At 34.4% G+C, this 24,766-nt stretch overlaps 2 protein-coding genes and 2 pseudogenes across 4 annotated transcripts; all 4 read right to left on the reverse strand.

The window, feature by feature from the left end:
- Positions 1-3,452: 3,452 nt before the first annotated feature.
- Positions 3,453-5,902, reverse strand: LOC116141658 (heavy metal-associated isoprenylated plant protein 41-like). Its single transcript, XM_031427143.1, has 3 exons — positions 5,179-5,902; positions 4,888-5,086; positions 3,453-3,903 (listed from the first exon to the last, which is right to left on the reverse strand). The coding sequence occupies exons 1-3, from the start codon at positions 5,900-5,902 to the stop codon at positions 3,630-3,632; spliced, it is 1,197 nt and encodes a 398-aa protein (XP_031283003.1). The 3' UTR covers positions 3,453-3,629.
- A 5,153-nt stretch (positions 5,903-11,055) lies between these two features.
- Positions 11,056-15,144, reverse strand: LOC116141630 (probable serine/threonine-protein kinase WNK7). 3 transcript variants are annotated; one of them, XM_031427110.1, is made up of 9 exons: positions 15,038-15,144; positions 14,892-14,934; positions 14,193-14,314; positions 13,903-13,940; positions 13,488-13,715; positions 13,168-13,388; positions 12,757-12,914; positions 12,182-12,617; positions 11,056-12,056 (listed from the first exon to the last, which is right to left on the reverse strand). In XM_031427110.1, the coding sequence occupies exons 3-9, from the start codon at positions 14,277-14,279 to the stop codon at positions 11,209-11,211; spliced, it is 2,016 nt and encodes a 671-aa protein (XP_031282970.1). In that variant the 5' UTR covers positions 14,280-14,314; positions 14,892-14,934; positions 15,038-15,144; the 3' UTR covers positions 11,056-11,208. The 3 variants fall into 3 exon arrangements, with proteins under 3 accessions (XP_031282970.1, XP_031282972.1, XP_031282971.1); XM_031427112.1 differs by lacking the exons at positions 13,903-13,940; positions 14,193-14,314; positions 14,892-14,934; positions 15,038-15,144 and having other exon boundaries at positions 13,501-13,617; XM_031427111.1 differs by lacking the exons at positions 13,903-13,940; positions 14,193-14,314; positions 14,892-14,934; positions 15,038-15,144 and having other exon boundaries at positions 13,168-13,409; positions 13,488-13,605.
- Positions 15,145-16,780: 1,636 nt separating this feature from the next.
- LOC116141659 lies at positions 16,781-19,246 on the reverse strand (annotated as a pseudogene).
- Positions 19,247-20,666: 1,420 nt separating this feature from the next.
- LOC116141661 lies at positions 20,667-23,031 on the reverse strand (annotated as a pseudogene).
- Between the last annotated feature and the right edge of the window lie 1,735 nt (positions 23,032-24,766).

The raw sequence follows: 24,766 nt of genomic DNA on the forward strand, positions 1-24,766 counted from the left end.
CGAATAGTAGCGGTTGTCACTCTCATTCTCTCTAATGTGGCGCCACCTCGCTCGAACAATGGTAGCTCTCAATCTCATTCTCTCTCACTCCGACGTTGCCTCACTCTCAACAGCAACAGTCACTCTTAGTGGCAGCTCTTTCTCACGCCTTCGTCACAGCTCAATCTTCCAATCTTTGTCGCTGTCATGTTGACGCCGTAGCCATCTGAGACTGAAAGTAAGGTATGTTGTTTACCATGACGATTGTTTGGACGTGATTTTGGGAGCAGTTGTGATCCTCTGTGCTTCCTTGTTGTATGAAAATGAGCAAGTTAAATATGTAGTTGTTTTCTGGGTCAAACAAAAAAATTACAGAAAATGCCATTATATGCGGGTGACCTGCGGGTCGACTAGCACCCGTTCATGCATATGTTGACCCGTGGACCCATGCTCGTTTTACCCGCGACCTATGTCTACTCGTCTCGTACCCACCCTACCCACCCGTTTGCCAGGTCTATTTTTAAGTGTTAAAATAAACAGTATGAGGGCTATTTGGTAATATTTACTAACTCGGAACAGTTTAAATTTCAACATTCACTAATAGTTCATTAACGATAAGGGAATTTATGTTATTTTAGAAACTTCAGGGGGATCTTGTTATTATATCATATCTCAAGAGGATTAATATCATTAACTTATTATTATTATTTTTTTTTTTTGTGTTTTATTATTATTCTTTTTATAATGAAGACAGTCATCTTTTGATTTTATGTTTATTAACTTACTATTATTAATTGAAGTAAAATAGGAAAAAAAAAAAAATTCTTGGCTTGTCCATAAGTAAAGAATTGTCTTCTTAATATATTTAATAGAGAAACTTCTGATTGACATATTTTTTAAGTGACAAACTAATGAATCGATATCATCTGGAAAATAGGTTTCATTACACTGTCACCTCTAAGGTTTAGTATAAAAAAAGTTTTTCCATTTCAATTTTGGGGAATTAATAATACTAAGACGTTAAAAAATGGTTCTTCTTTCAAATGTAACGGCGCAAGAGGTAAAATATATATATATAAAAGATCAACAATTTTGCTCAAACAACACACCATTTTTACATTTAAGAATTGTGATAGTCTCAAAATGGTTAATTGTTCGGTTAAAACTTCCGGTCACTTGGCCAAAAATGCCAATGGTTTATTCAAACATATTTCCTATGCCTTGAACCGTAATATCTACTTGATAAGATGTAATTTGGGAGTGGTAGTTAGTTTCCCAAAATTTAGGGGGGAAAGTGTTTTGATGTTAAATTCAAGGATGGCAATAATAAACCTTAAGGCAATTTCTCTTGTTCAAGATCCTTTATAGGCCATCTATATGGTCAAAAGTCATTTTTTTTCCGCTTCTTAAAGATTACAAGGATCGACATGGACTTCAATTTTTAACTCGGTTTCTCAAAATGAGGTCGGTCGATTTCTGGATTATCAAAAAAAATTTCTCTTGTTGACCGAAGTAGGACAAAGAAGAATAGCCAGTATTTTATGATGGAGTAATGCTACAGTCACCAAAAATAGCGTATCGAATGCATACACTGAATGACGTATGTAAAATCTTAACCGTCGATTAATATTAATTCATAATTAATCGACGGTCAGGATTTCGTCATGTTATTCGATGCATGAATTCGGTACGCTATTTTTGGTGACTGTATTATTTTCCTTTATGATGTATGCACAATGGATGAAAAACACTTATCGGTGGAAAACATATGCATCTATCTTATCTCTCTACAACCAAACCAAGCACAATTTTTACCATTTAAAACTCACCTTAATCCGAATAATAACAGAAATTATTCTAACCAATCTCAAATTCCCAGAAATCACAATTCAAGAAAAAGGAAAAAACAATTATACTCACTGGATTTCAGAAAATTAAAAAGAATTCTGTGAAAAGACATTGATCCAATCTCTTCATGATCCGCCATTGTTTTTGTATCTACCTCCTGCATCACTTTGCATCCTTTGTCTCTCAGACTTTCAACATTTTCCCACGCTCCAAGCCCATAATTTCTTACTATAAAATCGGCATTCAAAGAATCTCATGAGCAACTCAAAATGAGAATTAAGAAACAAAAATAACAAAATAAAAAACAAGAGATCAGACATCAGAGTTAATGAAAATGACAGTATGAATCAAGAGAAGTGGCAACCATATTTGTAGCAGAGCCAAAGCAATTTGTCAAACACGTAGCAAATGTAAAATCTCCCTCCCCCATAAGCAAAATTTTTGTGAGTGTTACATTAAAGTTTTATCCATTTGGCTTCCAAAACTTTCATCATTTGAACTAAACCCATGACTAAAATAATCTACTAATCCTTACCAATCGTCATCATCATCTTCCAAACTAAACCCAAACCCATCCTCAGAATCACATACAAAATCAGACCCATTTTCAGAATACCCTTCTGCTGAACCCATCTTGAGAATCATCCGCTAAACCAAACCCATTATCAGTATAACCTTGTGAACTGGACCCATCTTCAGAATCTTCATCTTGAAACCTGGAGCCATTAAGCGACCAACTTCTAAACCAGAACTAATATATTCATAATCATCTAATATGCCGAAGCTGCTATCAAAATAATGAAAATATCATATATTGATATTTTCACTTTTTTGAGGCATTAACCCGTAACCCATCATCATCAGATTCTGTAAGCAAGCAGAGAAGAGGGGAGGTGAGGGATGCTTTTTTAAACTTGTAGGGTGTCACTGAGAAAATGCAAAAGGGGAAATAAGAGATAATAACCCTCAAAGATAATATCATGACTTTGTACTTTATATACAGTAATACATATCTTTGTAAAAGAACTTGGTATGTGTAATATCATACACTTTTGGAAAGATGTCTTAAACCTCCGTTGGCAATTGTTAATAATAGTGTGTAAAGGTGTAAAATCCAAGAGAAAATGCCACTACAACCATTGTCGTTGCTTCTGCCACTTTCACAGCCACCTCCATCATAAATCATCTCATTGCCTCGCCAGGAGATGCAACACATAGCGCAAAATCAACCAAGCAATCTCAGACAAGACTGTGCTTGGGAAATGACAAACGTATATTGCACCGCCCAACACCATCAAATTCACCCTCCAATCTGTCAAATGGTACCCACTTTTACCTTCCAAAGAGTTTTCGAACATGCTCAAAGCAAAAAAAAAAAAAAAAAAAATGAAGATGGACTAACATGTAATTTTATCTTATGATCATGGATAGAAAGTAAAATATGTAACTTCACATTTCCTATCAAATATGAAGTTCAAAATGTGAGGAGATGAGAAATGATATTTTATACTTATGGGGTGTGACGGATTGAAACCCAAACCTCAGGGGAGGTGAAGGATAATAGCCCTTTTCTAATCATTGTTTGACTTGTATCAAATATAAAAATATATCTAGCAAAAGTGAGATATATATAAACCCAATTGGGTATGAACAACATACTTGGAGTCAACAGTGGCACAAATATATGGCATATTTTCGTTAACTAGAACCAAAATATTATTGGTGCATAACATAATCCAACCTGAAACACCTATAAAACAAAACAATAAGCTCCACAAGTTGAAGTGATTGAACCATTTCTTTTAGCAGGTGGGGCGGCCAAACTTGTAAGTCATGCTTGGATAGCAGTTAAAATCCTTGTTGCCTCCAAAGCCATACTTGGTATGATAACCAGGATAGTCCTCTAATCTAAATTGTGACTTCTCTAAAAGTTGAAGTCCGCTTTGTGCAGCCAACTCTTCAATCCTCCACTCTTTAAAAAACCCATTTGTCTTGTGAACCACATGGACTTCACCACCATTTGACAGTAATCTCTCAGCATTTTTAAAGAAGTTTCTCACCAAACCTGTGTGTCGCCTGCATCAGAATCCAAAAGTAAAAAGAACAAGATATAATTCAATCAATAATAATACCAAAGGAAAAGTAGTCAGAGTATACAATTTCTAATAAGTGAAAGCAATGTGGATCAAGGTGTTTCTCGAAGTTGATCCAGATATATATGCTCAAGGAGTTCAAATTAATGTATCATGAAGGTGGTTATGACAGTCTGAGGGTGAAAATTGTGCATAAGCTGAATGCGCATTCGATGGATTAGGGGATCGTAAAGTAGCATTTTGTAAAGAGAAAATCTGCCTCATCATCGTTGTACATACAACCCTCCAATTGTGGGACACCATGTCAGCGCGTTTCATGCGCCACACTATTGGAGGGTTATACATACCCTTGTGGTAGATAGATTTTTTTTCTTTGTAAATCCTTAATCTAAAATAGGCCAAGGTAGAGATAATCTCTCATTTGTCGGATATATACCTATTTGATTTAGGTGGAACGAATACAAACACAATCTCTTATTAGTCAGACACACGTGTATACACAAACATATTGAGGTATAGGAGCATCTAAATACCACACTTTATAATGTAGCACTTTGGTCTGATGTATTTGAATTTGATTTAGGTGCAACAAATGCAAACACACTCCCTCATTAGACAGATACACACATGTATGCACACGTATTTATAAAAATAGGAGCACTTTGGTCAGATGTATATGTATTTGATTAAGATGCAATAAATGCAAATACACCTTCTTATTGGTCAGTTACACACATGTGCAAACAAACATGTATAATGATGTATCATTGGTCGGATATATGTTTATGTATTTGATGATGTATTGGTGGTCGTATGCATATGTATTTAATGATGCATGTGTAAAGGATGCACATATTGGTCGGATACCAAGTAAATCAGGCAATTTCATACCAACCAAACTCAAATTTCTAAAACTATGTTACTTCTCAGAAAGCATAATCCAAGGAAAAATAAAACATCTACTTACTGGATTTGGGACTGTCGAGATTCCGACTTTTTAAAGCCTGCATGAGGAAAGTTGAACACAATTCTGTCAAAAGACATCGATCCAATCTCCTCATGATCCACCATTGTTTCTGCATCTACTTCATGTATCACTTTGCACCCACTATCTCTCAAACTCTCAACATTTTCCCGGCCAGACCCATAATTTCTAACTATAAAATCTGCACATTTCAATAAATCTCATCAGCTTCAGATCAAAATTAATCACAACTTAATATTAACAATCAAAAGATTAGGATTAAAAATACATGACCAGATGAATCAAGAGAAGTGGCAACCATATTTGTGGCAGAGCCAAAGCAATTGGCCAAACAAGTAGCAAATGAAAAATCTCCCTCTCCCACAAGCAAAATATCCTGAGTGTTACAATAATGTTTTATCCATTTGGCTTCATGACTTCCAAAACTTTCATTATGTAAACTAAACTCATCATTATCATAATCATAATAATCAACTAAACCAAACCAGTCAGGATCAGAATCATCTTCTGAACTAAACCCATCATCAGAACCATAAACTGAGCCAAACCCATCTTCACAATGGCCTTGTAAACTAAACCTATCTTCAGAATCATAAACTGAACCAGATCCATCTTCAGAATCATAAACTGAACCAGACCCATCTTCAGAATCATAAACTAAACCACACCCATTATCAGAATAATCTTGTGAACCGAACTTACCATCATCATAATCATCTTCTGGTAAACCTGAGCCAGTAAAGGAACCATCTTGTGAACCAGAAGCATGATGTTCATATTGTGGAACAAACTCATCATGAAAATCATCATGTACTAAACCTGGTGAACCAGAAGCATGGTATTCAGAATCATCTTGTGGACCAAACTCATTAAACTCATAATCATTGTCATCATCATAAGCTAAAGTAAACCCATCTTCATAAGCATCATATGAACCAAAACCATCATCATAAGCATCATATGAACCAAAGCCATCTTTATAATCCTCCCAACTCATCTCAAATTTGTCTATTTCCAATATTCAGGTCTTGCTATAAGTTTTGTTTTGTACATATACGTATATATGCCCATGAGTCCATGACTTCAATACTCTCATATGTTCTTAAAAGAAAAAGAAAAAAGAAAAAAGAAAAAAAGAAAAAAAGAAAAAAGAAAAAAGAAAAAAGAAAAAAGAAAAAAGAAAAAAGAAAAAGAAAAAGTTTATTTCTCTTAAATTAATTAAAATAAATATCAAAAGGGTATATGATTGGGATGGATGATGCAAAAATTAATCAAGATTCTTCGGGTGTATTTGGTTGGGGGTAATCTTAAATTACTGAGGTAATATTATTACTATGTTTGGTTATCAAGTAATATAAGATTTCGATAATGTCATTTGGATCGGGGTAATATAAGATAACATGGATAATCTTCGTTTATTTTGCAAGATTCCGTTGTTTGGTTTGCAAGTAATGAAATATTATGAGTATCTTTTATTACAAATAGTGTTTACTATTGGTAATATATAGGTTAATGAGATACCTTCCTCAGGGGCTGTTATTAAAAGATTATCGGGTAATCTGATTTTTATATCTATTTGTCCTTGATTAAATACTATTTTAGACACAATTGCCTGAAAATGTCTACCAAATAACAACTACCTAGTCCCCCTACATTTTAAAAATTAGCTAAAACACTTTAGTTGTAAAAAAGTTTAAAAGTTAACAAAATACTCCCAGCCACCCAAGATCACCGCCGGCCATCACCGCCAGCTGTCGACGACAGTTGCCGTAATAGTGCACAACCAGTGGGATCTGGTCAGTCTAAATGCATGGCAAAAAACGGTTAGATCTAGCAATTTCTATGGCCGTTTCAAGGCCAAAGATCTGGCCTTTTCATAGTTAGATTTGTGGCCGTTTCACAACAACATCTTTGGCCATGAAACGACCATGGATCTATGATCCATGACTAGAAATGGCTTTGCTAGCGCATGATCGGCCACATACAGCCCGTCGTGTACCATTTCGTTGACTGCTAGCGATAGCCAGTGGTGGTGGTTGGCTGTCGGCAGTGGCTTGGGGTGAGTGGGGGTATTTTGCTACAAATTAAAGTTTTATATGGCTGAGGTGTTTTAGCAAAATTTCAAATGTCGGGGGTTAAAAAAATGATTCAAAAAAAAAAAAATATATATATATTATATTAATATTTAAAAAGGAGGGCAATTTAGTAATCTGTATAACATACCCACCCATTTATCCTCCCAACCAAACATATTACTCACCAATTTATTCGAACCAACTAAACACATTTCCTAAATATTTCCAGTAATCTTCAAGGTGATCTATCTTTCTCTTAATATAACATTTTCCTATTATAAAACATTATATGATCCAAATGTCTTTAGAGTAGTTACTGTTGATAATATAACATAAAAGGTGATTTGATTACCTCTATTTTCTTAGGTACTTTAAGATTACTTGGTAATCTTATTTTTGTTACAATTTTATCCCTTATTTTGAAATTAATTTACATTAATCCGCCATTACAATTTTACCCCTATTTAATTAAGTTTTTAACAATGACGCCCTTATATTTAAAACAAATGGACCACCACAGCTTGCCGCCTTCTAAAGTCGCTGGAAATGATTACTGTGAGCCGATATGGATGTTTTCGGCCATATTGATGGCCAGAAATGGCAAGATGGTCGTAGATATGACCGAAAATAGTCAGATCTATTCTAGTTAGAAATGGCCAGACCTATTCTAGCCAGAAATGGACAAACCTATTCTGATTGTTAATGATGGCCAAATCTCTGGTCGTTGTTAACAACCAGACGACCAAAACTTTGGTCGTTAACGACGGCTAATTCTGGCCATAGAACTGGCTATTTCTAGCTATATCCATCAAGGATCTGGTCGAAAATGACCATATCAGTGCACGAATCTGACTGGTCGTGTGCCGTCGCGACCACTTTTGACGTCGCTGGCAGTGGTGGCAAACGGTCGGTAGTGGCTTAGGGTGGGTGGGGGTGTTTTTGTTAAGTTTTAAACTTTTTTGTTGTTGGGGTGTTTTAGCAATATTTCAAATGTAGTGGGTTAAAAGAATTATTCAAAAAAATATTATATAAGTATATAAAAAAGAGAGCAATTTAGTAATCTTTATAACATACACATCCATCTTTATAACATACACATCCATTTATCTTTCCAACTAAACATATCAATATAGCATATACACCAAATTATTCTAACCTAACCAAACACATTTCTTTAAATATTCCCAATAATCTTAAGGTATCGTTTGGTTCAGGGTGATATAAGATTAATCCTGTAATCCTTGTTTAATTTTCAAGATTCCCTCGTTCGGTTGTCAAGTAATAAAATATTACGTAATCTTTTATTGCAAATAGTGTTTACTGTTGGTAATATTGGGGGTAATCAAATTACCTTCCTAAGGGGTGTTGATATAAGATTATCAAGGTAATCTTAATTTTGACCATTTTTGCTCTTAGTTTTTTATCATTTGGACACATTTACCCTCATATTTCTACCAAATAACAATTACCCAGACCCCTTATATTTGAGAATTTAGCTAAAACACTCCCGCTACAAAAAAGTTTAAAAGTTAACAAAATGCCTCCAATCACCCAAGACCACCGCTGGCCGCTAGCCACCATCGCTGGCCGTCGACGAAAGTTGTCATATCGGGCCTATCAGCACAAGATCGGTAAGATCTTGCCAGTCGTGTGCCGGTAAGGACGTTTCCGACCATGGATTGTGATCCATGGCTGGAAACGACTAGATCTAGTCGTTTCACAGCCAAAGATGTGGCCTTGAAAGGTCATAGATCTGGTCATGAAAATGCCAGATCTTTGGCCGTGAAACGGCCATATTCACGGCCAGATCTAGCCAGGTTAAGCTTTATAGGAGCACAACTAGCCAGATCTGGTCGGTTATGCACCATTACGACGGTTGCCGGTGGTGGTGGTTGGCTACCGACGATGGCTGGGGGTGAGTGGGGGTGATTTTGCTACAAATTAAAATTATATATGGTTGGGGTGTTTTAGCAAAATTTCAAATATAGGGGGGTTAAAAAAATAGAATAAAATAATAATAAAAATAATATTATATTATTATTTAAAAAGGAAAGCAATTTAGTAATCTACGTAACATACCAACTCATCCTCCCAACAAAACATATTATTATAATATACCCATAAATTTATTCCAACCGATCAAACATATTTCTCTAAAAATTCCCTAATAATCTATCTTTCCAGTAATACAACATTCCTCAATAATATAACATTCCCTAAACCAAACACACTCTCAAGGTAATTCAACTTTCCATTAATATATTATTCCTAGAAATATACATTCCCTGAACCTAACACACTTTTAAGTAAGAACTTAATTGTGTGCTAATAGTGTTATAAAGGTTGAAAATCACAAAAGATTTGCTTTTTCTCATCATCTTTCGTTGCTACTTTTCTTCATCTTTTGACTATGCTAAAAGGAATAGAAATTAAAGGAAAATTAGCAAAAATAATTTCCAAAAAATGATAGCACTATAGCTTAGTTAAGTAAAAAAGAAATATTTACAAAAAGAAATAAAATCTCAATCACATATATTTATTAATATGCACGTGTAATAGAATTCGGAAAGAAATTTTTTGATATAATTAATGACAGTTTGCCAAAATGAAAATTTTTTAAGGTGACTTTTATATAATTAAACTTTTTACATTTTCAAGTCAGGTTGCTTTATGATTATTTAAGAATTTTGTTAAGATATCAGTGAACTTTATTGATTAATAAAAAGAGAAAAATATATGTGATTTGATATCAGGAGCCTTATGCTTCAAAATATATATTTTATCCATTATTCAACAAGAATTAAAAAACAAAAAAAAGAAAGAAAGAAAGGTATTTAATTAAAGAAAAAAAAAATCAGAATAAAATTTGGTTACAACACAGCAATTTAAGGAGGACATCCAAATGCACACCTGCTGAAAGAGGAAATATAATTATTATTGAAAGCACTTACTCAAAGGGGGCGTGTGATTGGGATTACGTGAAATTACCGAGGTTATGTTATCTTATATTACTTGATTACCACGTTTGATTGTCAAGTAATATAAGATTCCAGTAATTTTTAAATACCAATAGTAGTTACTATTGGTAATATTGAAGGTAATCTGATTACCTCTATTATTTTAGGTATTGTAAGATTACCAAGGTAATCTATTTTTGGTTACAATTATATCATTTATTAATAAAATTTTAGGATAATAATACCATTATTTTTAAATTAATTTACATGAATATGGCTTTTACTATTTCGCCCAAATTAATTAACTTTTTGGACAAAATTACCCTTGAATTCAAAACAAATTGCAGCCCATCCAACTTACCACCCCCACCCACCTACCACAGCCGGTGACAACCGCCGCCCCCAGAACGGTGCACGGAAGGTTAAAAATGGCCGTCGTGCGCTGATATGGCCATGACAAGATCTAATTTGGTCGTTTTCGGCTGGATCCGTTGATCTGACCATTTTCGGCCAGATCTTTCTGGCCAAATCTGTTACAATCTGGCCATTTCCAGCCAGATCTCTTGCCGGAAATGGCCTATAGCTCATGAAGGCCATTTCCTGCCTTTCGTGCACCATAAGGTTGTCGGCTGCTGGTGATGGTTGTTGATGGCCGACAGTGGCTGGGTTAGTGGGGGTGCATTGTTGATTTTCCAAACTTTTTATCATATGGCTGTTTTTGCTAAGTTTTTAAATGTAGGGGGGGTTAATAATAATCTAAATAACAATATCAAATAATAATATTTAATAAGAAGACAATTCAGTATTTTCAATAACATACCCACCAATTTATTCCTCCCAACCAAACATATTAATAAAACATACCTACCAATTTATTCCAACTAACCGAACATATTTTTCTAAAGATTCATAGTAATCTTTAAGGTAATTTAACTTTCCAGTAATTCAACATTTTCAGTAATCTAACATTCCTTAAACTAAACACACCCTAATTGTTACTTTCAAAAACAACAAATTGCATCTGAATTAAAAACTAAATTACCTTTTGAACTACTTCAACAATTAATTATAAAATTTCCCTAAACGCAAAAAGGATGATCATGAATTGAAGATGGGCTTATGAAACAAATATAAATTTGTTTATTACATTTTTTCCTCCTAGAACAAAACTTTTACACTTGCAGTGAGGATTTTAGGATGTAAAGGTTTTCAATTTTTTCTTTTTTTAATGAAAAAACAAACAAATGAACAAACTCCTATTGAAAAAAGGACTAACAAACTGACTCTACATTTTTCTTCCATAACTTTCTTGTCTGCAGGATAAGTTCATGTCTTTTCTGGGAGAGTTCTTTAACTCCCTCCTGGTACTGCTGTTCAATCATCGTCAGCCTCCTCCGTAACTCTTCATCTTCTTCCGGATCAAACACCTGAGACTCTTTGCTCGGATCATTTAAACTATCCACCACACCGTTACTGTCTATGTGTGAAATCTTGCTCTTGTCATCAAGGGACTCTGTCAATCTCACTCTAGCAAGAGATTCGTTAAATCCATCCATCAACCAATGACCATCGAAATCCACAGGTCCTGACTCTTCTGACATAATATCTGAATTGATGGAGTACTTTTTATCATTCAAATCACTGGAGGTTGCAGATGCATATGACTTCTCAGAAGACCAAACATCTGTTACCGTTGAAACCTGGAAACTGAAATCAGAGCGGGATCTTCTCTCATCAAGCTTCACAAAATCAGGTCCTTGCTTCGTTGTTTGAATGGATTCCCCGGTAGAACCAGAATCCAGGCGAATTGAAGACTTTGAATGATTGACAGATTCACAAGCACTAGGGCGCGACTCCACTGAATTCTCTAAACTTTCTAGTGACCGAATGCTCTTCTTATGATCGGTATGCTTTGCTAATCTATTTTTAGGAATCAAATGATCGATAGGGACACAAGGTTTCCAACTGGGTATCAGATTCAACAACAATAAATCGATCAACTCTGCAATGAATGTAACATTCTGATCTGCCAGTTCCAGCTGCTCCACCATTTCACTTGAAACTGTAAAAGCTGTATCACCATCTAGGTAGAAAAGAAAATGAATATTCCTGAGACGACCTGCATTTAAGGAAGAGAATTACAAAGTTAAATACGATAACATAAATTATACCGAGTTCAAAAAATCATGTAAACATTGACAAGTCAGAGAGAGAAGATATGTGTCACACTAGCAATAGACTAACCACTGTGATCTGCAATTCGAAGGATCAATGATACAGAGTATTCATCATTTAGCTCGCCTTTTAACAGGAAAAAGTTGCCTCTATTTGTCCTTCGAACCTCGTAGCTCTGAGAATAGGAATCCCCATCAACAGAATGATTAAAAGAATTTATAGTTGGCAGCTCAGTGTCATGTTCAAAATCCAAGGAGGAGGGTCTATTCCGTGCATTAACTGGTCCTTCCGACAACAGACACCGTTCTCCAAAGGCCGCCATTTTGGGCAAAACTATATCAGGAAGTGGCATTGCAAAGTTTTTTCCTGATCCATTCACTTGGAGATAAGGATCCATCAGAAGCTCCTTTGCTGACAGTCTTTGGGATGCAGGAACCAGACACTTCTCAATAAATAGCTTCACTTCTGGATCTTTTACCTTAGATAGGCCAGCAGGCTTTATTCCCTACGAAGTCATAAGAATAATGTAATTGACTAACTTACGCAATACAAACTGCAAGCTAGATGAAATGAAAGAAATTACTCACAAATTGAACAATTTCAAGATAAAGAAAAACAAAGGAAATTATTCATAAATGACTTACAGATGAAACCTTCTTGTATATCTGAGCAGAGTTTCTGCATTCACTGTATGGGTATTCAAATGTTACCATCTCCAGCATGCACATCCCGAAGGAATAGATATCAGCCAATTCATTGTAATTCTCATCATACAACTCAGGAGCCATAAACTCAGGAGTTCCTGTTAAGACCACATCCATAGATCAGTTGCATAGCATCAACAGCAAGCTAAGATGCTGTAACATAAGGCTAAAAATAATAAGTGCATAAACAAAAACCTGCAATAGAACCATTAGAACTCATGAAAGTTCTGAGACCAAAATGTCTACCCTGTTTGATTCGTTCCACCCCAGCACACCACTGGCATACCAAAGTAGAATGTGCATACGAAATTAAGAATCAAAGATATCAAAGAAGAGAAATAGAAACTATACCTATTACACTTTTGGCATTAGCATGCTCCATGAAAGTAGCCAACCCAAGATCTCCAATTTTAACTTCTCCTTGGTGACCATTGATAAATATGTTGTCACACTTTAGATCCCTATGTATAATTGGTGGATTGTGACTGTGAAGGTAGTTCAAACCAGACAAAATCTGTCTTGCCCACCCTTTCACTACCTTCATGTCAACCTTCCTGTGTTTCTTCCGGTACCTAAATTACAGATCACATCCACTAATCACAGGGCTGATTTCACTGTAAAATATAAAATGGGGAATTCTCATAGAGATATGAGAAGAAGAATAAACATACTGCCTGAGGTTACCCGAGGTGAACAACTCAGTAATGATATTAACAGTCTTGTTCCTATCATCAATCCACGAATTATAAAACCTTATAATATTGGTATGGTTCAATGATTTCAAGAGATGCACTTCAGAGTAGAGCCTCTCTAAGTCTTCAGGTGACTGCAACACATCATCAATCCGAACTTGGCTCCATGCCACTTCAAGTCCATTGACTTCATCGAATGCCTTGTAACTATTTGGTCATAGAATTAAGGAACACATAAAGATAAACTTGAACCACAAAACTACGTCCACTAACTTGTCAAGTATTTGATATTTCCTTAACATTTTTAACGGCAAAACCTTCAATAAATATTAACCTAACCAGGTCCATACAAATAGCTACAGTGAAATGAAAGACAAAAAATGATGAAGGATACACTGTCTTGAATGCCCCCTTGCCAATCACTTCATTGTACTGTAAGAACCCACATTTGGATAAGTTTTGTTGTTGTTAATGGGAGAAAGATAAGAAAATGAAGAAACAACACTCTACTGTACATAACACAACTTCACTTTGCTAAAGTTCTTTGTGTTGGCTTTCCAAAAACCAAAACAAGTTTTAAAACACAAAATATAATACTTCATTTTCCTTACATATCCCATAATTTCCCAGCAAATAGACTGGAGAAGAAAAATGAAATTAGTTAACTAGCCAAAATAAGATTACCCGCACATATCGACAAGTTGGATCACTCTCAGTAACTTCAGGATCAGGAGGCTCTACTTTCGCTGCACCATTTTCCGAACTTTCCATATCAATGCAACTCTACTGTCTACACCACATCATATCTAAATAGATAAAATGAGTCAATATTTGAAAACCAAATTAAACCCAAGCCTTGGTTGGCTTTTGGCTAGCTCTAGCTTCAATTAGGTACAACAAATTCTCAAACTGTTTGATGGTTACACCACATGAATTTAACATCAAATTCGAATCAGAACCCAGTTCAATTTTATCAAACAACAAATTCAAATTAAAATAACTACACAAAAATACCAAAATCCAAACACAAATATAACCTAATTCCTAAATTTAGCTTCGTCATAAGAACCCCACAGAACAGAGCAAGGAAAATTCCATATTTTATTCACAAATAAAAAAAAAAAAAAAAAAAAGAATTATATATACATGCATATGCATCAAGAAATAAAAACACAACAACCCGATTAAGGAAACACGAACCTTAACCTAAATTCAGCTTCAAAAAAGCATTTACTGTAATAATTTCAATATAAAAAGGGCATACTTAACCAATTTTTTTTTTTTTTTTGAAAAAATATAAATAAAATTTAAGAAAATCAAAATGCAGAAAAGAATAAAATTCAAGAAAATCAAAATGCAGAAAAGGGTTTCTTCCGTTTTTACCTAAAGAAAAGAAAAGCTCCTTCTTTGGATTGGCTTGGCTTCTCTGCAACAATTAATGAAATAAAAAATTATTGTTAACAAAAGATATAAAACAACACAGAAAGAATATATATATATATAAAAAAGAAAAAAAAAAAAACCCTAACCCTAATGGATAAAATTTGACATAGAAGAAGGAAACAGGTGTCCTTTTGATGAATAACAAATCTTCACCACCCGGGTTAAATGCAAACCAGTTTCTCTGTCTTCAAACAAATCAAAGCCTACCATGCGATGCCACAACTTATATTTATACTTATCGATTTAGATTTTTTTTTAATATTTATTTTGTTTTATTCTCTAATTTATTTTTAATATTTATTTTGTTTTTATTCTTTAGTTTACTTTGAAAAAACATTATGTATTTAGAAAAAAGAAATGACAGAAAATAGTATATATAAATCACACTGAAAATACATGAAAATATTTTATTCTCTTTTTTATTATAATGTTTTTATCACAAAAAAAAAAAAGAGTTTTTATTATTTTTATTTTTAGTATTGTTCTAAGGATATTAAGAGCATCTCCAAAGGGCTCTTTAAATGATCGAAACTCTTTATTATAAAGAGTCTATTCTTAGAAACAAGAGTCCAACAGACTCTTTATTTTTTAAATATAAATTAAAGAGTGAATTTGACTCTCCATATTTAGAGAGTCAAATTTTACTCTCTATTATAATTTTAAATAATAAATTACAAGTTTTTATGCATTTTATTTATGATTTATCTCTCATATTAAGTTTTTTTCTTGAAAAAACATATTCTCTCTCCTAAAATTTAAAGAGTCTATTGGATTTGAATATAAATTTTGTTCTTTATATTTAAAAATCAATGAAGATGTTCTCTATTTATATGAAATATGCTTTTTAAAATAAAGAACACCGTTGGAGATGCTCTTATTTTAAGAAAATGATGGTGAACAAATTTTCAAGTTTTGAGAACACAAAATCACCTCTTATTTTTATTTTTGTGTATATTTATAGTTTATAAATGAAATAAAATACCTTTTATGGATTTTTTTTTTTTTGTTGTCCATAAAAAACTTAAATATTTTATGGATGTTACAAAATGCATCCTAATTTAGGCTGTTAATAATTCATATATTGAATAAAATACTATTTTATTCCTTACTATGTATTTAACACATAATTGTGGTTTATATATGCTGGATTCTTACTTAAAATTAAAAACAACTATAATTGAAATACATCTTAATCATTATCACATTAATATTAAAAAACACATAATAATAATAAAAAACTTTTAAATTGATCAACTAATTGACATAAATTAAATCAAAAGACAACCCAAATTCCATTGAATTAATCTTGATGTGGGAAATTTGTTAATAATAAGAATTTTAATACATAAATCATGACTTCCGGATCAACACCTGAGACTCTTGCTCGGATATTTAAACTATCCACCACACCGTTACTGTCTATGTCTGAAATCTTGCTCTTGTCATCAAGGGACTCGGTCAATCTCACTCTAGCAAGAGATTCGTTAAATCCAGGATCAACCAATGCCCATCGAAATCCACGGTGTCCTGACTCTTCTGACATAATTCTGAATTGATGAAGTACTTTTTATCATTCAAATCACTGGAGGTTGCAGATGCATATGACTTCTCAGAAGACCATACATCTGTTACCGTTAAACCTGAAACTGAAATCGGAGCGGGATCTTCTCTCATCAAGCTTCACAAAATCAGTCCTTGCTTCGTTGTTTGAACGGATTCCCCGGTAGAACCAGAATCCAGGCGAATTGAAGACTTTGAATGATGACAGATTCACAAGCACTAGCGCGACTCCACTGAATTCTCTAAACTTTCTAGTGACCGAAGCTCTTCTATATCGTTAGCTTTGCTAATCTATTTTTAGGAATCAAATGATCGATAGGGACACAAGGTTTCCAACTGGGTATCAGATTCAACAACAATAAATCGACAACTCGCAATGAATGTAATTCTGATCTGCCAGTTCCAGCTGCTCCACCATTTCACTTGAAACTGTAAAAGCTGTATCACATCTAGGTAGAAGAAAATGAATATTCCTGAGACGACCTGCATTTAAGGAAGGGAATTACAAAGTTAAATACGATAACAATTATACCGAGTTCAAAAAATCATGTAACACTTGACAGTCAGAGAGAGAAGATATGTGTCACACTAGCAATAGACTACCCCTGTGATCTGCAATTCGAAGGATCAATGATACAGAGTATTCATCATTTAGCTCCCTTTTAACAGGAAAGTTGCCTCTATTTGTCCTTCGAACCTCGTAGCTCTGAGAATAGGAATCCCCATCAACAGAATGATTAAAAGAAGTTTAGTTGGCAGCTCAGTGTCATGTTCAAATCCAAGGAGGAGGGTCTATTCCGTGCATTAACTGGTCTTCCGACAACAGACACCGTTCTCCAAAGGCTGCCATTTTGGGCAAAACTATATCAGGAAGTGGCATTGCAAAGTTTTTTCCTGATCCATTCACTTGGAGATAAGGATCCATCAGAAGCTCCTTTGCTGACAGTCTTGTGGATGCAGGAACCAGCACTTCTCAATAAATAGCTTCACTTCTGGATCTTTTACCTTAGAGAGGCCAGCAGGCTTATCCCTATGAAGTCATAAGAATAATGTAATTGACTAAATTACCAATACAAACTGCACTAGATGAAATGAAAGAAATTACTCACAAATTGAACAATTTCAAGATAAAGAAAACAAGGAAATTATTCATAAATGACTTACAGATGAAACCTTCTTGTATATCTAGCAGAGTTTCTGCATTCACTGTATGGGTATTCAAATGTTACCATCTCCAGCATGCACATCCCGAAGGAATAGATATCAGCCAATTCATTGTAATTCTCATCATACAACTCAGGAGCCATAAACCTCAGGAGTTCCTGTTAAGACCACATCCATAGATCTTGCATAGCATCAACAGCAAGCTAAGAGCTGTAACAAGGCTAAAAATAATAAGCGCATAAACAAAAACCTCAATAGACCCATTAGAACACATGAAGTTCTAGACCAAATGTCCTACCCTGTTTGATTCGTTCCACCCCAGCACACCACTGGCATACCAAAGTAGAATGTGCATACGAGATTAAGAATCAAAGATATCAAGAAGAGAATACAAACTATACCTATTACACTTTTGGCATTAGCATGCTCCAGAAAGTAGCCAACCCAGATCTCCAATTTTAACTTCTCCTTGGTGACCATTGATAAATATGTTGTCACACTTTAGATCCCTATGTATAATTGGTGGATTGTGGCTGTGAGTAGTTCAAACCAGACAAAAATCGTCTTGCCCACCTTTCACTACCTTCATGTCAACCTTCCTGTGTTTCTTCCGTACCTAAATTACAGATCACATCCACTAATCACAGGGCTGATTTCACTGTAAAATATAAAATGGGGAATTCTCATAGAGATATGAGAAGAAGAATAAACATACTGCCTGAGGTTACCCGAGGTGACAACTCAGTTGATATTAACAGTCTTGTTCCTATCATCGATCCACGAATTATAAAACCTTATAATTTGCATGGTTCAATGATTTCAAGAGATGCACTTCAAGTAGAGCCTCTCTAAGTCTTCAGGTGACTGCAACACATCATCAATCCGAACTTGGCTCCTGCCACTTCAAGTCCATTGACTTCATCAATGCCTTGTAACTATTTGGTCATAGAATTAAGGACACATAAAGATAAACTTGAACCACAAACTACGTCCACTAACTGTGTCAAGTATTTGATATTTCCTCACATTTAAGGAGGACATACAAATGCACAACGGGTGAAAGAGGAAATAGAATTATTATTGAAAGCACTTACTCTAAGGGGGCGTGTGATTGCCTGATTGAGGGTTAAGTGAGATTATTGAGGTTATGTTATTTTATATTACTTGATTATTACGTTTGATTATCAAGTAATATAAGATTTCAGTAATCTTCAAATATTAATAGTAATTACTATTGGTAATATTGGAAGTAATCTGATTACTTATATTTTTTTAGGTATTGTAAGATTACCGTGGTAATCTTTTTTTTTGTTATAATTATATCCCTTATTAATTAAATTTTAGGACAATAATACCCTTATTTTTAAACTAATTTACATGAATATGACGTTTACTATTTCACCCCAATTAATTAACTTTTTGGACAAAATTATCCTAAATTCAAAACAAATTACAGCCCACCCAAGCCACCACCCCCACCCACCTACCACAGCCGGCTGCTGGCGACAACCGCTGCCCCCAAAATAGCACACGGAAGGTCGAAAATGGCCGTCGTGCGCTGACATGGCCATTTCCGACCAGATATCTAGCTGGAAATGGCAAGATCTAATTTGGTCGTTTCTGGCTAGATCCGTCGATCTGGCCATTTTCGGCCAGATCTCTGGCCGGAAATGGCCATATGGCGCATGAAGGTCATTTCCTGCCTTGCGTGCATGGTAAGGTTGGCGACTGCTGGCGATGGTTGCCGACGGCCAGTAGTAGCTGAGTTGGTGGAGATGCATTGTTGATTTTCCAAACTTTTATTATAGGGTTGTTTTTGCTAAGTTTTTAAATGTAGGGGGGGTTAAAATAATCCAAATAATAATCTAAATAACAATATCAAATAATAATATTTAATTAGAGAACAATTCAATACTTTAAATAACATACCCACTAATTTATTCCTCCCAACCAAACATATTAATAAAACATACCCACTAATTTATTCTAATTAACCAAACACATTTTCCTAAAGATTCATAGTAATTTTCAAAGTAATTTAACTTTCTAGTAATTCAACATTTTCAGTAATCTAACATTCTTTAAACCAAACGCACCCTAATTGTTACTTTCAAAAACAACAAATTGCATCTGAATTAAAAGCTAAATTACCTTTTGAACTACTTTAACAATTAATTATAAAATTTCCCTAAAAGAAAAAAGGATGAGGATCATGAATTGAAGATGGGCTTATGAAACAAATATAAATTTGTTTATTACATTTTTTCCTCCTAGAACAAAACTTTTACACTTGCAGTGAGGATTTTAGGATGTAAAGGTTTTCAATTTTTTCTTTTTTTAATGAAAAAACAAACAAATGAACAAACTCCTATTGAAAAAAGGACTAACAAACTGACTCTACATTTTTCTTCCATGACTTTCTTGTCTGCAGGATAAGTTCATGTCTTTTCTGGGAGAGTTCTTTAACTCCCTCCTGGTACTGCTGTTCAATCATCGTCAGCCTCCTCCGTAACTCTTCATCTTCTTCCGGATCAAACACCTGAGACTCTTGCTCGGATCATTTAAACTATCCACCACACCGTTACTGTCTATGTCTGAAATCTTGCTCTTGTCATCAAGGGACTCGGTCAATCTCACTCTAGCAAGAGATTCGTTAAATCCATGGATCAACCAATGCCATCGAAATCCCAGGTCCTGACTTCTGACATAATATCTGAATTGATGAAGTACTTTTTATCATTCAAATCACTGGAGGTTGCGATGCATATACTTCTCAGAGACCATACATCTGTTACCGTTGAAACCTGGAAACTGAAATCGGCGGGATCTTCTCTCATCAAGCTTCACAAAATCAGGTCCTTGCTTCGTTGTTTGAACGATTCCCCGGTAGAACCAGAATCCAGGCGAATTGAAGACTTGAATGATTGACATCACAAGCACTAGGCGCGACTCCACTGAATTCTCTAAACTTTCTAGTACCGAATGCTCTTCTTATGATCGGTGCTTTGCTAATCTATTTTTAGGAATCAAATGATCGATAGGGACACAAGGTTTCCAACTGGGTATCAGATTCAACAACAATAAACGATCAACTCTGCAATGAATGTAACATTCTGATCTGCCAGTTCCAGCTGCTCCACCATTTCACTTGAAACTGTAAGCTGTATCACCATCTAGGTAGAAAAGAAAAATATCAGGAACGACCTGCATTTAAGGAGGGAATTACAAAGTTAAATCGATAACATAAATTATACCGAGTTCAAAAAATCATGTAAACATTGACAAGTCAGAGAGAGAAGATATGTGTCACACTAGCAATAGACTAACCACTGTGATCTGCAATTCGAAGGATCATGATACAGAGTATTCATCATTTACCTCGCCTTTTAACAGGAAAAAGTTGCCTCTATTGTCCTTCGAACCTCGTAGCTCTGAGAATAGAATCCCCATCAACAGAATGATTAAAGAAGTTATAGTTGGCAGCTCAGTGTCATGTTCAAAATCCAAGAGGAGGGTCATTCCGTGCATTAACTGGTCCTTCCGACAACAGACACCGTTCTCCAAAGGCTCCATTTTGGGCAAACTATATCAGGAAGTGGCATTGCAAAGTTTTTTCCTGATCCATTCACTTGGAGATAAGGATCCATCAGAAGCTCCTTTGCTGACGTCTTTGGGATGCAGGAACCAGACACTTCTCAATAATAGCTTCACTTCTGGATCTTTTACCTTAGAGAGCCAGCAGCTTTATTCCTATGAAGTCATAAGAATAATGTAATTGACTAAATTACGCAATACAAACTGCAAGCTAGATGAAATGAAGAAATTCCACAAATTGAACATTTCAAGATAGAAAACAAGGAAATTATTCATAAATACTTACAGAGAAACCTTCTTGTATATCTGAGCAGAGTTTCTGCATTCACTGTATGGGTATTCAATGTACCATCTCCAGCATGCACATCCCGAAGGAATATATCAGCCAATTCATTGAATTCTCATCATACAACTCAGGAGCCATAAACTCAGGAGTTCCTGTTAAGACCACATCCATAGATCAGTTGCATAGCATCAACGCAAGCTAAGATGCTGTAACATAAGGCTAAAAATAATAAGCGCATAAACAAAACCTGCAATAGAACCATTAGAACACATGAAGTTCTGAGACCAAAATGCCTACCCTGTTTGATTCGTTCCACCCCAGCACCCCACTGGCATACCAAAGTAGAATGTGCATACGAGAATTAGAATCAAAGATATCAAAGAAGAGAAATAAAACTATACCTATTACACTTTTGGCATTAATGCTCCATGAAAGTAGCCACCCAAGATCTCCAATTTTAACTTCTCCTTGGTGACCATTGATAAATATGTTGTCACACTTTAGATCCCTATGTATAATTGGTGGATTGTGGCTGTGAGGGAGTTCAAACCAGACAAATCTGTCTTGCCCACCTTTCACTACCTTCATGTCAACCTTCCTGTGTTTCTTCCGTACCTAAATTACAGATCACATCCACTAATCACAGGGCTGATTTCACTGTAAAATAAAATGGGGAATTCTCATAGAGAATGAGAAGAAGAATAAACATACTGCCTGAGGTTACCCGAGGTGAACCTCAGTAATGATATTAACAGTCTTGTTCCTATCATCGATCCACGAATTATAAAACCTTATAATATGGCATGGTTCAATGATTCAAGAGATGCACTTCAGAGTAGAGCCTCTCTAAGTCTTCAGGTGACTGCAACACATCATCAATCCGAACTTGGCTCCATGCCACTTCAAGTCCATTGACTTCATCGAATGCCTTGTAACTATTTGGTCATAGAATTAAGGAACACTAAAGATAAACTTGAACCACAAACTACGTCCACTACATGTCAAGTATTTGATATTTCCTTAACATTTTTAACGGCAAAACCTTCAATACTATTAACCTAACCAGTCCATACAATAGCTACAGTGAAATGAAAGACAAAAAATGATGAAGGATACACTGTCTTGAATCCCCTTGCCAATCACTTCATGTACTGTAGAACCCACATTTGGATAAGTTTTGTTGTTGTTAATGGAAGAAAGATAAGAAAATGAAGAAACAACACCTACTGTACATAACACTTCACTTTGCTAAAGTTCTGTGTTGGCTTTCCAAAAACCAAACAAGTTTTAAAACACAAATATAATACTTCATTTTCCTACATACCCATATTTCCCAGCAAATAGACTGGAGAAGAAATGAAATTAGTTAACTAGCCAAATAAGATTACCCGCACATATCGACAAGTTGGATCACTCTCAGTAACTTCAGGATCAGGAGGCTCTACTTTCGCTGCACCCATCTTCCGAACTTTCCATATCAATGCAACTCTACGGTCTACACCACATCATATCTAAATAGATAAAATGAGTCAATATTTGAAAACCAAATTAAACCCAAGCCTTGGTGGCTTGGCTAGCTCTAGCTTCAATTAGGTACAACATTCTCAAACTGTTTGATGGTTACACCACTGAATTTAACATCAAATTCGAATCAGAACCCAGTTCAATTTTATCACACAACAAATTCAAATTAAAATAATACACAAAATACCAAAATCCAACACACAATATAACCTAATTCCTAAATTTAGCTTCGTCATAAGAACCCCACAAACGAGCAAGGAAAATTCCATATTTTATTCACAATAAAAAAAAAAAAAAAGAATTTATATACATGCATATGCATCAAGAAATAAAACACAACAACCCGATAAGGAAACACGAACCTTACCTAAATTCAGCTTCAAAAAGCATTTACTGTAATAATTTCAATATAAAAGGGCATACTTAACCAATTTTTTTTTTTTTTTTTGAAAAAATATAAAAAATTCAGAAATCAAAATGCGAAAAGAATAAATTCAAGAAAATCAAAATGCAGAAAAGGGTTTCTTCCGTTTTTACCTAAGAAAAGAAAAGCTCCTTCTTTGGATTGGCTTGGCTTCTCTGCAACAATTAATGAAATAAAAAATTATTGTTAACAAAAGATATAAAACAACACAGAAAGAATATATATATATAAAGAAATTAAAAAAAAAAACCCTAACCCTAATGGATAAATTTGACATAGAAGAAGGAAACAGGTGTCCTTTTGATGATAACAAATCTTCACCACCGGGTTAAATGCAAACCAATTTCTCTGTCTTCAAACAACCAAAGCCTACCAGGCGATGCCACAACTTATATTTATACTTATCGATTTAGATTTTTTTTTAATATTATTTTTTTTTTATTCTTTATTTTTACTTTGGAAAAAAAATATGTATTTAGAAAAAGAAATGACAGAAATAGTATATATAAATCACACTGAAAATACATGAAAATATTTTATTCTCTTTTTGTTAATGTTTTATCACAAAAAAAAAAAAAAGAGTTTTTATTATTTTATTTTTAGTATTGTTCTAAGGATATTATTTAAGAAATGATGTGAACAAATTTTCAAGTTTTGAGACACAAGATCAACCTCTTATTTTTATTTTGCGTATATTTATAGTTTATAAATGAAATAAATACCTTTTATGATTTTTTTTTTTTTTGTGTCCATAAAAAACTTAATATTTATGGATTTACAAAAGTCTCCTAATTTAGGCGGTTAATAATTCTATATTGATAAATACTATTTTTATTCCTTGAGTATATATTACACATAATTGTGATTTATATATGCTGGATTCTTACTTAAAATTAAAACAACTATAATTGAATACATCTTAATCATATCGCATTAATATTAAAAAACACATAATAAAAAAAAACTTTAAATTGATCAACATTGACATAAATTAAATCAAAAGACAACCCAAATTCATTGAATTAACTTGATGTGGGAAATTTGTTAATAATAAGAATTTTAATACATAAATCATGATCATTACTTGATTAACATGAAGAATATTGAAGAGTGAACTACTCTAGGTAGTTTGACGTACGCTTGAGACTCTTTGGTGTACTGTTCAAGAGGTCGTGAGTTTGAATTCTCATGACTATTAATAAGGGATAGCTACTGGAAGCTTACTTGACCGTTAACTTCAGGCTTCGGAGACTAGTTTAGGTG

This window comes from Pistacia vera, unplaced genomic scaffold, assembly GCF_008641045.1.
Source record: "Pistacia vera cultivar Batoury unplaced genomic scaffold, PisVer_v2 Contig40, whole genome shotgun sequence".
NCBI lineage: Eukaryota > Viridiplantae > Streptophyta > Magnoliopsida > Sapindales > Anacardiaceae > Pistacia > Pistacia vera.